Below are 18,682 nucleotides of genomic sequence, written 5' to 3'. Positions count from 1 at the left end.
GTCCAAGAACACAGCACACACAAGGGTGTCTATCATTAGCGTAGCATTGGACAACATCTACACTTGAAATTGTCAAAGAAGGCAAGATATAGATTAAACAGGGTATGCACAGAGATGAGCCATGAAGAACCCCATCAATTAAACTATCTAAGCGACAGAAACCACCTTCAACATTTCATTTCAGTGAAACAGCCAGTTTCTCTTAAACTCTCAAGCCTCCCCATAGTAGTCTCTCTCCAAAGCACCATCGACTTGCGCCGGCCCCTCACGCCCAACCGTAATCAGGCCTCTCCCCATGTCTTTGAATCTCTATGCCCATCTGTAGGGTACTTGCCACAGTGTTCATCAGCTGCTGTTCTTCCACCCCTGCAAGCCTACCTATGAGACCTGATCTCACATGAGAGCTTTCCAGAGCCAATCAACGCCTTCTGATGCCATAATACAGTGCAAAATTGGGTTAAAATGTAAAGTTTAGTAGTTTTGTAACCTGACATCCACCTCTGTTTGCAAATACCTTAAATGTATGGGCAGACTAACCTGCTTGTTCCAAAGTACAAGATGATTAAAGCTGCAGACTGGATTTATTTGATGTTTAATACAAGAAATAGATTTGTCCTAAGTAGGCCTGGGCGAAAATTTCGTTCCGTTTGCGGAAATTGCGATAATTTGACGTTTTCGCGTTCCGCGGAGAGCGCGAAAATGTCAAAATTTCTGCATTCCGCAGCTTGGCGATAATTTGTTTCTTGCTCGTGCTGTAAAATAATACATTTGCACACGCGCGCGATCGCCTTTCCTGAATCCCTGCGTTCGCCGACAAGTTTTCTTGATCCGGTCGCGTTCTCCACGAGATGTTGTATTGTTTTTAGCCATTTGCGCTGTCTCACGACAGTTCGCGCCCGCAGTGACATCATGCGTCGCGCGATCACGTCTTTCTTCTCGCGATCATGCACCGCGAGACAACTGAAAACAAGATGGCTGCGCCCGCGAGCAACCACATGGGTAAGTTGGCGAGCCGCAACTATGGAGAAAATCTCGCGAACATGCGGGAAAAAAACTTCCGCATCTTCGCGATATTTCCGCGTGTTTGCGATAATTTTTAACATTTTCGCGATAATTTGCGAAAGTGGATTTCGCAAATTCCGCCCACCCCTAGTCCTAAGGACGGTTTCACGGCGAGTGGTTATGTGGGCTAACTGAGTAGCATGCAGATAAAAATTCCGCAATCATCGTACAGCCTCCCATGATTCTTGCAGTTGCAGCTGAATGAAGCTATGAGGACCATGTCCAAGTTGTCTGATGCGTTGACTTTAAAATACTCGTGAACCAAAGGAATATAATGAAAGGCATAATGGAATTCACCTCACCCAATAATTCAGTTAAAGACAACCCTCGTATGGAATTCTCTCCTGTTTCCGTACAAGAGAAGGAAAAATCTTGATGACTGTCCTTTGTCACAAACGGATCTACTAGAAGACACCCCAGCTCAGGCTCTCCGCTTAAACACTGCTTTAACCCTCAAGACGAAACTCTGCACGAAAGGTGAATCACCCACTTGTATAGTTAACAGTCGGCGGACACACAGAATGAAGCGATCTCTCTTCGGGTCAGTTCAGAAATGGCTAGGATGTCGGAGATCTAGAATAAGTTTTCCCTGAAAAAGGGAACGAAGGATCTTACTTTAGTAGATTATTTCTCGGACGGACACAAACAATGAGTAATTCGCCCATGGCAGTGTGCGGCCCCGTAGAGCTGGGTGGAGTCTGTTGTCGATGCCGTTTGTGCCAGTGGAGGCTAAGTACAGAGCTTTGTGAAGGCTGTATTGCTGAGATCATAAAAACGCGTGTGAATGTTGATCAACCGACTTTTGCTAGCTTGCAGCGAATGTACTCTGGGATTCAGGAGTTAATAGCCATTCCACACTTCAAGAACTTCATCAGTCGGAGGTGCATATAAAGGTCTGGCTATCAAAAAGCACCTTCATGCCTTAGGCCTTAATGTGTATATCTTGAGCCAGGCGTCCCTGAGTGTAGTCAGCCATTCACAGCTCTGCCCGTCAGGTCTCTGTTGATCTCTAGCTGCTGCAACGCAGATTCCTTGGCTGCTGAAGTCCAGAAGACACATGGTCTCAGAAGGAAGCCGTTCTTCAATGTAGTCAATGCTGAACAAGTATGTTTTCAAGGTTATAACCGGATAAACAAGACATAATTAGTCTTCGGGAAAGAGAAGTATTCTGGATCATTGTCTTTTCTTGATTCTGTCACATTTCAACCTCGTTAAAAATTGGGAAAAGGGAGACGGCTGCTGTGTCAACTGCTAAATGAACAGGGAGATTTTGGATTACGATGAAGGGGTGATCCTGAGGAGACATTTTAAACACAGTATTGGACACTGCCATCTTTGAATGCGGTCTTCTTCAAGTGAGCACCAATGACAAATTGTTGGTGAATCGTATATATGCTTAGACAAAAAAGATTGGGCAAGCCTAGACACCGTCAAGAAATACAAGACTTACAGAGTTAGAACAAACTTGCAGCCTGCTTAGGTTTTAACAGTATAAAACCCATTAAATGGATGTGGCAGATCTCGCTGATATCCAGCCTCCGAACTCACATCAGAATCTGTAAGCATCACGCCAGTTGTAGATGGACAAAATGGAAATGATGATCTTCGGCAACACCAACCCTTGGAATGACTCCTGGTGGCCCTCAGAACTAGGACCATCACCCAAACCGACCGACCACGCCAGAAACCTCCATATAATCCTGGAGAGCAAACTGGTCATGAAGTCCCAGATCAACAAAGTTGTTACCCCCTGCTTTCACACACTTCACATGTTTTGAAAAGTCTTCAAATGGCTCCCCCTGAACACCAGGCATACGGACACCCGGGCCCTAATCACCACCTGATTAGACTATGGCAACGCACTGTACGCTAGGAACACCAAACACCTTGTGCAGGTACTCCAGACCATACAGAACTCCGCTGCAAGACTCATCCTTGACCTCCACAAATGGACCCACATGACCCCCCACCGTAGAAAATTCTACAGGCTCCGCATGCAGAAGAGATGCCAATTCAAGCTGATGATCCAAGTCTACAAAAGATTGCACAATCAAGGACAAGCCTACATCAACCCTCGCTTGAACTTCCACCACTCTACCAGACAACTACGCTCTGCCTCCCTCTCACTCGCCCACACTGCCTGTAGCCACCAAAGCAACAGTGGAGGACGCTCAACCTACCTCGCAGCAAAAACATTGAAGGACCTCCCTTTGCAGCTCCGGACCTCCACCCACTTACTGGACTTCTGGCGAGCTCTCAAGACCTGGCTATTCAACTGAGTCGCTTGAATGATTATGCCCCTCTACAGCGGATAACAGACAGGTTGCTGCGCCCCGCATTGATGCTTCTGGTAAAGAATACAAATAATGACCTGTACTCAGTGTGTTCAACGCAATGAAGATGAACCTGGAGAGCTGTATATTCATCAATAATAAAGGTATAGGAGGAGGAGGAGTAAATGAATACTTTGGGAATACTAGATTGTCCAGTGCCAATCTGGTAACCCACTTGAATGGAATTGTTGAAGACACGCCACTCAGATGGCACAGAAACCTATTACGGGACTTGTGTCAAAACACCTCCAGCATTGAGAGACCATGGTACAAAGACATTCTGCATTGTATTGACATACGTGCACAAGAAGACACAAGCCTGGTAGTATATTTAGATACATGCCTGGGAGAGACGACACCTCCTGCAACCCCTGAAGCCACGTCATAGGTCACCAGTGTATTATCATCCACTCTTTGAAGGACCTGCATTAAGAAAACAAAACAAAGGTTACATTTAGGATGCTGGGACCCGTGTAGGTCTGTACTCGATACACAAATAACTATCTGCGTGAAGTCAAAAACGTTGGTCTTGCAGCCGGTGGATTTGACCCCGGTTAGCAGTACGCACTGCCAGAGTAAACTGCGTTGAAACTACTTTAGAACATCCTATCACACACCACAGCGGCCCACCCTTAAATACATAAATATTGTGTTAAGTTGTAGGCCATTTAACAAGTTGGCATCACTTATCGAATGCTAGGTTGGTGTTTCTTGTGTGCTGCCCTGCTATAGTAAATGATCAGTCTGCTGCTACATGTTCTCTGCTGTGAGCCGCCTGTCCCCAGCTCAGACATGTGCAGCTCGATTCCATGGGCTGGGTGGGCACAGCTGTAAGCTGCCCGGCTCCGCTGTGCCCTGCACGATCACATCAGTCATAAGGAGGTAGCTCCCTAAAATGAGAAACGTTACCCCTCACCCCTGGGTACGGCCATATGGCACACACTTCATTCAACTGAGGCTTCCTTGGCAAGGAAGAGATGCTCAGGGGTGTGATTCAGCGACCATGACCATTTTTAGATTGGGCTCATAGTGCTGCTATCTATAGGACCTATTGTTTACAATAGACCCTGGGTCTGTTCCCTTCTGCAGGTGGCTGGTTGAAATCAATCACCTCTTGGCTCATACCAGAGGGCCTTTCTCTCAGCACATGATGCTGTCTGTCTGGTGTAGATTCCTTTTCAGCAACAGCTGTAGGGAGCTATTTGGCGGAACTGAAGATTCACCCAGAAAAGAATCTCCCCTCTAAAAGCAACACCTGGGAAATAGCGTTGACATGTGAGCGGACATCCGTAAGTGAAGATCTGTGCGGTCTGACGCCAAACTCTGATAAACAGATACCTCTGTGTTTGTGGCTCAGTGTTAAAAACTGGGATCTACTAGCAAGGGCTATGGTTTTGGCTCATTTCTCATTAATAGAATATGCACTGACCTGTCCAATAAGTTGCTGAGCAGCAGGAAGGAGGCTGCAAGTCTAGCTTCAATCATATCCGGGTCCCGCAAATCCTTTTAGAAAAAAGATTCGAGAGCTGCAGAACTCCTTGGCAGCCGTCTGTCTGCCCAATGAGCAGATCAAGTGTGATCCAATGGTCCAAGCGCGGAGTGTGTTCACAGGCACTCGACATGTCTGAGGGTTCGGTCTCAGAGTTCTGCTGTCACTCAACAAAGGGCACGATGCGATTGGCAGGGACCTTGTTTTATCCATGTAGCCATAAGCTCTGGGTTTTGAATTCCATCCATCTTTTTTTTATTAGGCATATTACAGCATTGTCTGGAGTTTGGGGGATATGGGGAACCTGTGGCAATGACTTATCAAAATAAAATAAATCCCAATAAGGGAGCCAGAGGCCTGCTTGCCGTACATCCTCGACACATGAAACATAACTAGGGCTCCCGGTTTTATGGTATTTATTTTTTTAACATTTCCGTCTGTATTTATCCATATTTATTTTTTGTTCATTTTATGTGTATTTTTACACATTTATTTTATAGCAAGCAAAAGAAGAGGCTGCAGCTAGTATTTTTTCACATTTATTTAAATAGCCAATGCACTCTTGCACTCGGTTGTTATAGATTTATAAACGTATCTACATATGCCAAATTAGGGTTACTTATTACATTCCTCTGAACACTTTGCCATTGTAGTACAAGCCCATGTTCAAGCTCTAGAGCCAGAGTGCTCGTGAGGACCAGATCAGCTGTTTCCCTCTGCAGCCCGACGCCAGTCGTGTTGCACGTTTCATGACGTGTGTAATTATTGCTAAACAAAGCAGGATCGATGACATAGGACAAGTTGTGATCCACTGTTGTGTGCTTCCTAGCAGCTCCTATACTTCGGTTTTAAAACAAGCTTCAGTACAACACTGAGAATGACGTCATGTAATAGCTACAACGTGCAACGTTCCAAAACAACAAAGACAAAATAGACCATCGGTGTCTGTAAAAAGTTATACGTTTCCTATCCCACTCGGAGAAAAGCAACCAGCAGTAATTGTTCGCCACCCACTGCATGCCAGGAGTACAGGCCGATCTCGCACCCCATTCTGGATATTTAGTGGACTTCCCCTTAGAAACCCTGCGTCGCCTCCCACCCCCTGCACCTAAAAACCTCAATCTCGAAATAGCGCACTCTGATACCCTGGTGGTTTAGAATGAAGGCGCGCTTATGCTTCTGAAACGTCAGAAGTTTAAACATCATATAAACAGAGGGACACAGCATTCGGCAGGTGGAGGGGCTCTGCACTAGCCCCATCCAGCTGTCATTTCTCCCTTCACACCAGTAAGGAATTAAACCACGACCCCCGCACCAGATATAGAGCCCAAAACCTGAGTTTCAAGGTGGCGCAGAGAAGTGTGACTCAGGCTCACCTCTCCACTTAAAGCGAGGTTTACACTACAAAAGGCCACCCCCCTCCGTCGCTCCGCCTTATAGATGTGCACCCTCCCTTTCACTTACATTGGCTGAGGGGGGCTGTTATGCCCACACTGACACACGAATCCGACAAGGATTAGGTGAAAGACACGGATTAGGAAAGGTCAGCAGGGGGTTGGCGGCAGGCAGAGTGCGTCCACAGATCTAATTCTGCTCCAATACCGACGTTTCAGGGCAGTAGAGGTATGATGAGTTTTATTGATTTTGTAATTGTCTCTAGTGGACACCTCCATCATGTTGACAAGTTGGAAGTAATTGCTAATGCTGCTAGTGACCACAATCCCCTAAACTTATCCTTGCTTTGTCCCGTCAAACCTAAACATTCTGTTTGGGAGCAACCTGTAAAGTATAGTAGGAACAAAGGTATTACACTTAAATGGGGTAAAATAGACGCGGTAGGTCTTGAGGCTGAGATCCTAAATAGATTTAGCTCTGAGTACGAGGCATGCTTAACAACAACAACCACACCTGAAAAGGTTATAGGGAATTTTGAATCTTTATGTGGGTATGTAGCCGAACGTCTCACAAAACCGAATGGTAAAAGCAAAATGCTTGGTCCTAGATGGTTTGATGCTGCATGTTCGGCAACACACAGATCTCTGAAAGCAGCATTAAAACAAAAACCCAGGGACATAGAAGCGGTTAGAGCATCTAGACTGGCATATAAAGAAGCCATAAGAACAAGGAAGCTGGACTTAAAAAACCAAGCTTGGGAAGATTTAGAGAAGGCCTCGGAATTGAAGGACAGCAGGCTCTTTTGGGAAGTTGTTAATCGCCCCCTTTTTACAGGTAATGGCAAGGATAACATTGTGATGCAGATTGCATGTGAAACATGGGAATCACACTTTGGGAAGATTTTTAATCCACATGGCACTTTACCCAATGAACCATCACTAGGAGACATTAGGGATTTGGTGGTCTCTCAGTCTTCCTTGTCCCTGAGTGCATCGTTCACTTTACAGGAAGTGGAAGATGCTCTGTCGAAAGGCACACCATTAAAAGCACCTGGCCCTGATCTAGTGCCTTTGGACTTTTTTAAACATAATATTAAGGTTTGGGCCCCCTTGTTATTAAATGTTTTTAGAGCAGTCGTTATTAGCCGTATTCCGGCATCATGGAAGGAGGCAGTAGTGGTGCCAATTTTTAAGAAGGGCGATAGATCAGACCCCCGATGCTATCGCCCAATCTCATTAATTGATGCATCGTGTAAGATATTGGGTAGGGTCATTTTAGCTAGATTGGAAACTTGGGCAGATTCGGTGGGCTTCATTGTGGACACCCAATATGGGTTCAGGAAAGGTAAAGGTACTGTCGAACAGTGCCTGAACCTGGCCCTGATCATAGGCAAATACATGAAGGCAAGGAAATCCTCCATTCACCTTGCCTTCATGGACCTTTCAAGTGCATTCGACACTGTGTGTCGGAGCAAGCTGTGGCAAATGATGGAGGTCATGGGCTTCGAGGAACCCTTGGTCACCTTGCTCCGTAGACTTCATGAATCAACCACCGTAGCCATAAGGTTTGGGCCAGGGGGAGAGAAAACTAAGTCTATCCTCTCAACTGAGGGCGTTCGACAAGGATGCATCTTAGCCCCTTTTCTATTTCTTGTGTACACCAATGGCCTGGAAAAATACCTGTTGGATAACTGTCATGACTTTCCAAAGGTCAACGGCAGGAGCATTCCAATGCTCTCTTACGCCGACGACACGGTACTTATGACACTCACAGGAAACAGTATGCAGCACTGTCTTGATGCCTTCCACAAATTCATGTTGGACCTAGACCTTAAGGTAAACTTTGCCAAATCTTTTGCCATGGTCTGTGGCCCAAAGGGCACAAAAACTAGAAAGTTTGTAGTTAACAACTCTACTATTGAAAAGGTTGAAAACTTTAATTATTTGGGTAACCTTTTTAACAACAAACTAAGTTGGGCCCCTCTAATGCAGACCCGAGTCCAAAGTGCTAGTCGCTCTATAGAGAGTTTGTTCCGTTTCTGTGGCAAACTAGGACAAAAACCTGTCATACATTTAAAAACTTTGTATAAAGCTAAATGCTTGTCGGTGGCTACTTATGGGGCAGGAGTTTGGGGGATCGAAAGCCCTGACTCACTACAGATTATGGAGAATACATTTTTAAAGCGTGTATTGGCTACTCCATCAGGCTCCTCAAACAGATTTGTTCACAATGAAATAGGTCTAAGTTATGTGAGTGACACCATTCGCCTTTCTCCTTTATTGTTATGGGGCAAAATATGGCAATCAAAGGACTTACAGCTTACCAGAGATATCGTCCGGGATTGTTTAAGATTGGCAAACATGAAACAGATCCCCTGGCTATCATATGTTGATGAAATGTTTCATAAGTTAGGCCTGGGTGATATTTTTGACAACCCCGAAAACATACAGGGAAATATCAAAGCTGTAATTAAAACAACCTATTGGAAATCACCGTTTGTGAACTCCCTGGTTAGCCCTTATGCTCCTAAGGCTACTTTGTTGCACCAGTTTTATTTATCCTTTACAAACCATGTGCAATGGCGATTCTACCTGACAAGGTTTAGGTTACACACCCTGCATTTTCTCTTTGCGTTCCCTAAACAGGGGGGTTGGTGTGAGAGACTGCCCCCCTGTCCTTGTAATGACAAAGATACCCAAAGCACGATGCATATTGTTCTTTTCTGTCCTCTATATAAGGACCCGAGAATCAGGTTCATTAAGCCGATCCTTAAAGAAAAGCAACCATGCCATTATGAAGAGGGCTATGATTATTTACTATCTCTATCTTCACCTGGTGTTTGCTGTGCAATGCTAAATTTTATAAGGGTGTCACTTCTGATTAGGAAACGTTACGGCTAAATCTGGCACCATGAAGCCGACTTTTGTTTAACTATATTGTATATTATTGCATCGTGATTTTCTGATTTTTTTATCTGTTTTAATCGGCATTTTAATGTATGCCCTGGCATGAAGAACCAATTAAATCATTTAATTGATTGGAAGTAATAGCTTTGGGGTTTTATTTGTGATTATTTTTTAGCTAATGAACTCTAACAGTTTAGTGTTATAATTGTAAGAATGCTCTTTAAAATTGATTCTGAAATAATGTTTGTAAATGAAACTGTTTGACTTTTATGATTCCTTTGCTTTGAATCGAATAAAGTTTTGAAAACGAAACGAGCGTCCACAGATCTAAATCGGACCGAGGGAAGTGGCAAACCTGGGCTGGAGCCTGGCTGCCCAGTACATGATTATGAATCAGTTTCTTACCGTTTCTATTTATAAATACAGACAAAGGGAAAAGAGTTTCCCGTCTGTATTTATATGTAAAAATCAGTGAAAACCAGGAGCCTTCAACATAACACCCCAGCTATGGCGAGGCCTATATTCCTGAACTCATTTCTGGAATAACAAAACTATGTATTAGAAAAGGCTGAAATAAAATAAGGAGATAGATTTGGACTGAAAGGCCACTCCCACTATTGGTGGCATACTTCATCATCGGCCAGTTTGCCCCACCATGTTAACATGAAACTAACTTGGTGGCTCAACCTCATTGGGGAGGGATATCAGATTAAGGGTTCTCTGGTCATAAACGGGGTCCAGATCATTTTTTAGAACAACCTTTGTTGCCGCCTCTCCCTGATTGAGGCATAACAAGATCAGCCAATGAAAGGAGGCGGCAGCCACAATCCTCCAGGAACCACCAAGGCTTCCTTCCCGTCACTTGAGGACGGCTCCACGTTCTGGGGTATTAACATTTTTAATGCATTAGATTAACTTGATTAAAAAAAATAACAATAATAAAAGCCAGTACCATTTACAATTCAAAACTCACACTAGTACACATGCAATGCGATAGATTTCGTAAATACAACAAAGTGAGCAATCGCCATTTTGCATTCCACCATTTGATAAATGCTTCAAGAAGGGAAAAAAAACAATAACATTTGTGTGTGCTGGGAGAAGCCAATAGCAAATATAAAGTGTTAACCATAAGTGTGAGGATTGCCGGCTCAAAAGAGCGCAGTGCTGCGTGGGCCCGACATATCCTCCACCTCCATCTCTTTACTAAGAGACTTTCCCTGGACCTATTATTTACGAGGGTAAAATCGGTTGCGGCATCAATTCCAATGGCCATTTGTATTACCTTATGTCAGTTATAGCTCTATAGAGTACGCATTAGAGGAATAGGCACTTAGGCTCTGTATTGCCTATGTCTGATAGGGCACAATCGGAGAATTGCCTGGGTTACCTGGAACTGCAGAGCGTGTCTGCACGAGGCAGACTGGTTAAGCCAGGGTGTCCCATACAGGCAAGGATCATGGTTGTCCCTGGGACTCCTATCCTTGCAGGATCATGCTTGGACCAGGGGTCTCTTATACTTGCAGGAGTCATGATAGGGCCCTGGATCTCCTGCAATTGCAAGGACCATGGTTGGGTCTTCTGTACTTGCCGTGGTTATGGTTGGGCCACAGGTCTCCTGTAGTTACAGTGGTTATGGTTGGGCCCGTGTCTCCTGTACTTGCAGTGGTTATGGTTGGGCCCCGGGTGTCCTGTAGTTGCAGTGGTTATGGTTGGGCCCCGGGTCTCCTGTACTTGCAGTGGTTATGGTTGGGCCACGGGTCTCCTGTACTTGCAGTGGTTATGGTTGGGCCCCGGGTGTCCTGTAGTTGCAGTGGTTATGGTTGGGCCCCGGGTGTCCTGTAGTTGCAGTGGTTATGGTTGGGCCCCGGGTTGTACTTGCAGAGGTTATGGTTGCGCACCGGGTCTCCTGGACTTGCAATGGTTTTGGTTGGGCCCCGAGTCTCCTGTACTTGCAGTGGTTATGGTTGGATCCTTGGTCTCCTGTACTTGCAGTGGTTAGGATTGAGTCCTGGGTCTCCTGTGTTTGCAGTGGTTATGGTTGGGTCCTGGGTCTCCTGTACTTGCAGTGGTTATGGTTGGACCCAGAGTCTCCTGTACTTGCAGTGGTTATGGTTGGGTCCTGGGTCTCCTGTACTTGCAGTGGTTATGGTTGGGTCCTGGGTCTCCTGTACTTGCAGTGGTTATGGTTGGGTACTGGGTCTCCTGTACTTGCAGTGGTTAGGATTGAGTCCTGGGTCTCCTGTACTTGCAGTGGTTATGGTTGGGCCCCGGGTTTTACTTGCAGAGGTTATGGTTGGGCACCGAGTCTCCTGTACTTGCAGTGGTTATGGTTGGATCCTGGGTCTCCTGTACTTGCAGTGGTTAGGATTGAGTCCTGGGTCTCCTGTGCTTGCAGTGGTTATGGTTGGGTCCTGGGTCTCCTGTACTTGCAATGGTTATGGTTGGGCCCCGAGTCTCCTGTACTTGCAGTGGTTGGGTCCTGGGTCTCCTGTACTTGCAGTGGTTATGGTTGGGCCTGAGTCTCCTGTACTTGCAGTGGTTAGGATTGGGTCCTGGGTCTCCTGTACTTGCAGTGGTTATAGTTGGGCCTCGTGTCTCCTGTACTTGCAGTGGTTATGGTTGGGTCCCGGGTCTCCTGTACTTGCAGTGGTTATGGTTGGGTCCCCGGTCTCCTGTACTTGCAGTGTTTATGGTTGGGTCTCCTGTACTTGCAGTGGTTATGGTTGGGTCCTGGGTCTCCTGTACTTGCAAAGATTATGAATCAGTGCTGGGTCTCATGTACCTGCAGGGAGTAAGGCATAGTCTAGGGATCCCATATACCTGAAAGGATCATGGCTGGGTCTTTGGGCTCCTGTACTTGCAGAGATTAAATGAGGTCTTCGGTACCTAAGAGAACCATGGTTGTGCCCCTGTTCTTCTACATTTCTATGGATCATGACTGGGCCTTCGGCCTGTACTTACATGGATCATTATTCTGCTCTTTGGGTCTCGCCCATGCTTGGATCATCAGCGCCAGGCACACCAAGATGAGGCAGCAGTGTGTCCTAGAAATATGATGTATTCACTGTAATTGAACCGTAGGTGTACGGTGCATGCTGGAATCAAGGATGGGTCTGGGATTACCAGGTTCAGAGGACTGACTATATCAGTGACCACGTGGAACAGTGACAATACAAAGCTGAATATGAAACTGGAAAAAGGCACAAGTTTTAATGTCAATATGTCTTCTGTAGCCAAATTCTCTCCCTGGTCGCACTGTATTCTGACACAACTAGAAACTGAAATTTTAGGGGCCTTCTGCAAGTTGTACAACATTGTCTTCCTTTCTTCCCCATTTCTACGGGGGCAGGTAGGATGACAGGGTTGAAGGGTATGCACAATGGGAATAGACAAAGGAAGTGATGCACTGACTCCTGGGTTACACACCTGACATAGAGAGACGGTTTTATTCCACAGGGTAATTTTCTCTGGCTGTAGGATAACCTCTTGGTAGATCACTTCAGCAGTACACTGCATGAAAGCCTGGGAAGAAATACAGTCATGAATTTGAGAGAGCCTAGGTTTCAAGTGGTAAAAAGCTTAAAGGGAGAACAAGCATGCATAAGAGAGAACCTGTGGAGGAAGAGAGCAATTAGTGAGAGTTTGAGAAGTAACAGATGCATGAGTGGGCTAGAGACTTGGGGGAAAGTGGCATGCATAGGGCAGAGCTGGGACAGGCAAGAGGCATACATGGTGAAAGGAAGTGGCATACATGGGGGAAAGGAAGAGGCATACATGGGGGAAAGGAAGAGGCACACATGGGGGAAAAGAAGAGGCATACATGGGGGAAAGGAAGAGGCACACATGGGGGGGGAAAGAAGAGGCACACTTGGAGAGAGTCATGAACAGAAATCAACCTGCAGAGAGGGGAGTAAAAAATGGGCGAGGAGGAAGACTTGAATGAAATAGTCACCACAAACAAGAGAATCATGAATGGGAGACAGAATAAAGGAGGAAAACTGACTCAAGTGGGTGAGAGCTTTGAGAATGTATGGTCATGAATGGACAAGAGCAGGAGAGAAGCGTAAGACTTTTCTTGGGGTTCAATGCCAGTTGGAGGCAATAGGGAATTAATTGTAGAAATGAATGTTCTTTATCAGTGGTGTTCTTATGCCACAACATCTGTGCACATCTGGATAACCAAATGCTCCTTTTCAGCACTTGACTCTCAAAGGACTGCATTCAAGACTTATTTCATAAGGTGGTGTCAGATCAAACACTCAGAAACAGTCTTACACCACAGACAACCATTAATAATGTTAAGGTCTGGTCAGTTCTTAACTTTTATGAAGAAAAAGGAGTTTAATGCATGTTAGTACATCAAAGAAGCTTAAAAATAGAACACAATGAAAACCTGAAGTGCCTACCACATTCTGGCCTAGAGAACAAGCACAAACCTTTAAGTGCCGGTGCCCAAAACAGTTTAACACTGAGCCCTGCAGACGAATGTAAGTGATGACAAGCGCTTCACCTTTTCTAAGGTTAGTTCAGCAGCGCTGGCTTCTTTAGCAAAGTCACCGAGAGGGAACATCCAGATGGAAAGATAAAGTGTTACACTATTGGTAATCAATATGTCTTTTATCAATATTCAAGGACTTGGAATCAAGTTAAAGCTATTTAAGGGATGCAAGCTGTGCATCCTCCACGCTCCTAAGGCCAAACAAACAATTGCCCACCCTTCACAAAGGATTTCTAGATTCTTCAAGGACTTTGCGTAGTGTCCAGTGAAGTGGCGCACCATGCCCATCGAAGGGGAGCAAGTCAAGCACTGAACTCTAAGCTGGGGACAGTGGCTGGTGGCGCACCATGCCCATCGAAGGGGAGCAAGTCAAGCACTGAACTCTAAGCTGGGGACAGTGGCTGGTGGCGCACCATGCCCATCGAAGGGGAGCAAGTCAAGCACTGAACTCTAAGCTGGGGACAGTGGCTGGTGGCACACCATGCCCATAGAAGGGGAGCAAGTCAAGCACTGAACTCTAAGCTGGGGACAGTGGCTGATGCCGCACCATGCCCATCGAAGGGGAGCAAGTCAAGCACTGAACTCTAAGCTGGGGACAGTGGCTGATGCCGCACCATGCCCATCGAAGGGGAGCAAGTCAAGCACTGAACTCTAAGCTGGGGACAGTGGCTGGTGGCGCACCATGCCCATCGAAGGGGAGCAAGTCAAGCACTGAACTCTAAGCTGGGGACAGTGGCTGATGCCGCACCATGCCCATCGAAGGGGAGCAAGCCAAGCACTGAACTCTAAGCTGGGGACAGTGGCTGGTGGCGCACCATGCCCATCGAAGGGGAGCAAGTCAAGCACTGAACTCTAAGCTGGGGACAGTGGCTGGTGCCGCACCATGCCCATCAAAGGGGAGCAAGTCAAGCACTGAACTCTAAGCTGGGGACAGTGGCTGGCTTGCATGCAGCTAAACACTAGGAGTCCCTCGGATGGCTGTTTTAGAAGTATGGGAATTTATCTTGAGCTGCAGCTAGTCGTGGTGAAGATTGTTTGGTGGTAGGAGCACCAAAGTGCTGTAACATCCATATCAGATAACGAAGAGGCCAGCAAGAACCAATGGTTCTTAGCTGCGGTTTTGACTCGTGATCTCTCAAATCAGAGAAGCTATTAAGTAATTTACAATGGTTCCAGAATCCAGACAACCTCCTCCAGCTAACATGGAACCCCAGGCCAGGAAACTGAGGTCGGTTCAAAGAATGGTCTGGGACCATGCAGGCTCTTCCCAATTGTGAGGGCCATCAAGCGACTTCCTCAATTAAGAGGCAATCGTGTTTGTCCCTGGGTAGCTGGCTCAAGATTCCTTGTGGCTCTGGGGCAGTCGGAGTACATCAAGATGTCCTCTACGCAGGCCTTCTCAGTTGCCTGGTCCCTGGCGACCCTCTGCGAATCCGGGTACTCATACTGGCAGGGACAGTCCAACTCCTTGTCATAGGCAGGCTGGTCTTCCTATCTCCACAGACCCTTCAACAACTCTCTTCGGCAATCTTCCCTGATTTAAGTTGTTTCAAAGATAGTAGCAAACAAGCAGTGACAACAAACTAAGAAGCTAGTACTTACCCTTTCTCTGGAGAGTAAACCATACCAATCAGTGAGGCTGCCTTATGTTATATCATATTTCATTAATATTTTTGTTTTGTCTGTTTAAAATGTTTTTCTTTTTTTACAAGTAACATATTGAATTGAATATGCTACTTACCAGTATGCATCTGTTCTTGGCATGTAGGGCTTCTGACATTCATATCTGTGCATATCTGTGCATAGATCGCCGCCTACTGTTGGGTCCGGATGTTTGCACGTTGTTGTCCTGGAAGAGTCTTCGAAGTATCCTGAGATAGGTGACTCCTCCCCTGGACTACAGTGCGCATGGGCATCCTCTCCATCCTCAGATTGTTTTTCGCCATTGTGGCAGTGATGGAGTAGATACAGAAAGTGATGACCATGCTATACAGTAATTCTGAGAGCTGCAGCTGCTACAGGCGCCGGGGAGGAGGGTGGGCGATATGAATGTCAGCAGCCCTACATGCCAAGAACAGATGCATACTGGTAAGTAGCATATTCAGTTCGAGGCATGTGGGCTGCTGAATTCATATCTGTGCATAGAATACATAGCAGTACCTCCCATTAGCGGCGGCTACCAGTGCCAGCTGCAGCGGTCTGAAAAAGAGTTTTGAGAACAGCCTGTCCTACAGCTGCCTGCTGTTTTGAGTGTACATCTACACAATAGTGTTTGGTAAATGTATGTATAGTGGACCATGTGGCTGCTCTACATATATCATGTAAAGGAATGTTTCCCAGGAAAGCCATGGAGGCCCCTAACTTACGTGTTGAGTGGGCTCGTGGGGGAATCGTTAATGTGCGTTTAGTCTTTTGATAGCAAATTTGAATACATTACCGATCCATCTGGCTATACCTGCTTTGGAGATGGCGTTTCCTTTGTGTTGTGGGGAAAAGGCAACGAAAAGTTGTTTTGTCTTCCTAAAGCTTTTGGTTCTGTCTATATAGTACATGAGGGCTCTTTTGACGTCTAGTGTATGGAGCATTCTTTCAGCGACATTTTGTGGATTCTGAAAGAAAACAGGCAGTTCAATCGTTTGATTCATGTGGAACTGCGATATTACTTTAGGCATGAATTTGGGGTTGGTACGTAGTACAACCCTGTTTGCGTGAACCTGTATGAATGGCTCTTGAATGGTTAGTGCCTGGAGTTCACTAACTCTTCTCAACGAAGTGATTGCTACTAGGAAAGCCACTTTCCAGGTGAGGAATTGAATCTCACATGAGTGGAGAGGTTCGAAGGGTGGACCCATCAGTCGGGTGAGGACCAAGTTGAGGTTCCACACTGGTGCTGGTGGGTGTCTTGGGGGAATTACTCGTTTAAGTCCCTCCAAGAAGGCTTTGATGGCAGGCACTCTGAATAAAGAGAGGTGCTGCCTGTTTTGGAGATAGGCTGCTATTGCGGTTAAATGGATACGGATTGAGGTGTATGCCAGATTGCATCGGTATAGGTGTAAGAGGTAACAGATTATGTTTTGAATGGATGCGTTTAGCGGGTTAATGTCATTGTTATTGCAATAAATGACAAACCTCTTCCATTTGGCTGCATAGCAAGCTCTGGTAGTGGGTCTCCTAGCTTCCTTAATGATCTCCATACAGTCAGGTGGCAGGTTTAGGTAGCCAAACTCTAGGACTTCAGGAGCCAGATCGCCAGGTTCAGCTGTTGCGGATCTGGGTGCTGAATTTCTCCATGGTTCTGCGTCAAATGTGCGGGTTTGATCCGCAGCCTTTGATGCGGCACCACGGAAAGTTCCAGAAAGGTGGTGTACCATGGCTGGCGTGCCCATGTTGGAGCAACCAGGATGAGTGTCAGTGAGTGTTGTCGCAGTTTGCGTGCCACCAGCGGTATCAACGGCGCTGGGGGAAAAGCGTACGCAAATCTGCCGGACCAGTTCATCCATATCGCATTGCCCTGCGACTGTGGATGTGGGAACCTGGCGGCAAAGCTTTGGCATTTTGCGTTTTCGCTTGTGGCGAATAGGTCTATCTCTGGATGACCCCACTGTTGGAAGTACGGTTGGAGTACTGACGGGTGTAGCTCCCACTCGTGCATCTGGTGGCTGTGTCTGCTGAGCAGATCCGCCATCTGGTTGTCCTTGCCCGGGAGGTGTTCCGCCATGAGGAATATGTTCCTCTGAATGGCCCACTTCCACATGCTCTGAGCCAGATGAGACAACTGTGGAGAGTGCGTTCCTCCCTGCTTCTGTATGTAGTACATGGCAGTCATGTTGTCCGTCCGGATCAACACGACTTTGTTGCACAAGTGTACTTTGAATGCCTTCATGGCTAGGAAGATTGCCATCAGTTCCAGAACGTTGATGTGCATCTTCTTTTGTTGTATTGTCCATAGTCCCTGCACTGTGTAATTGAGTACATGAGCTCCCCATCCCTGGAGAGACGCGTCCGCTGTCAGTATTATTTGTGGAACAGGCTCGTGGAACGGTCGGCCCTTGCAAAGGTTTTGTGGATTCCACCAATGCAGAGAGCTGTATGCCCGACCGCTCACCAACACTAGTTCTTGTAATTGCCCGTGAGCCTGATTCCATTGACGTGCCAAGCACTCCTGAAGCGGGCGCATATGTAGTCTCGCGTGCGGGACTATGAAAATGCAGGAGGCCATCATGCCTATCAACTGCATGAACACTCGCGCAGGAAGGGAGTGTTGGGGTTTGAACTTTGAGATCAGCATTTGCATGCCGTTGATCCTCACTAAATTTGGCTGAGCTGTGGCTGCCAGTGTGTCTATGGTCGCACCTAGGTACTGTTGGACGTGTGCGGGTTGGAGATGTGATTTTGGGTAATTTAGTGAGAATCCCAGACTGTGAAGAAGGTGAATGGTGCGGGACATGTGGCTGGCACATTGCTGGGCTGACTTTGCCTGAACAAGCCAGTCGTCCAGGTAAGGGTAGACGTGAATGTGTTGCCTCCGTAGATGTGCAGCCACAGTAGCTAGGCACTTTGTGAAAACTCTGGGTGCTGTTGTCACGCCGAAGGGAAGGACTTTGAATTGGTAGTGCTGCCCCTGAATAGTGAACCTGAGATATTTTCTGTGTGACGGGTGTATGGGTATGTGGAAATACACATCTTTGAGGTCTAGCGTGGCTAGGAAGTCTCCCTGTCTGAGCAGCGGGAGAACCTGCTGTAGGGTGAGCATGTGGAAATGCTCTGAGAGAATGTAGTGGTTGAGGGGTCTCAGGTCTAGTATAGGTCTGAGTGACCCGTCCTTTTTTGGTATTAAGAAGTACAGAGAGTACACCCCTGTCCCCTGCTGGTGGACGGGCACAACCTCTATTGCGCCTTTTTGCAGCATACTTAGCACTTCCTGCTGTAATAATGCTAAGTGCTCTGAGGACATAGGACGGTGCTTTTGCGGTATTGTGGGTGGAGTGGAGGTTAA

At 46.5% G+C, this 18,682-nt stretch overlaps 1 protein-coding gene across 26 annotated transcripts in view; it reads right to left on the bottom strand.

Moving 5' to 3' along the window:
* The window catches only part of LOC146869369 (stAR-related lipid transfer protein 3-like), a 138,585-nt gene that overhangs the window by 20,763 nt on the left and 99,140 nt on the right, over positions 1-18,682 (bottom strand). For all 26 annotated transcript variants that reach the window (XM_085653461.1, XM_085654540.1, XM_085653293.1 and 23 more), the window contains 2 exons: positions 12,615-12,710; positions 3,739-3,818 (listed from right to left, as the gene is read on the bottom strand). In XM_085653461.1, coding sequence (XP_085509587.1) covers positions 3,739-3,818; positions 12,615-12,710 — 176 coding nt within the window. The remainder of the gene's footprint in view (positions 1-3,738; positions 3,819-12,614; positions 12,711-18,682) is intronic.

Source organism: Triturus cristatus, chromosome 1_1, assembly GCF_964204655.1.
Source record: "Triturus cristatus chromosome 1_1, aTriCri1.1, whole genome shotgun sequence".
NCBI classification, from domain to species: Eukaryota; Metazoa; Chordata; class Amphibia; order Caudata; family Salamandridae; genus Triturus; species Triturus cristatus.
The sequence above is the reverse complement of the archived record's forward strand: the minus strand, read 5'-3'. Positions and strand labels throughout refer to the sequence as shown.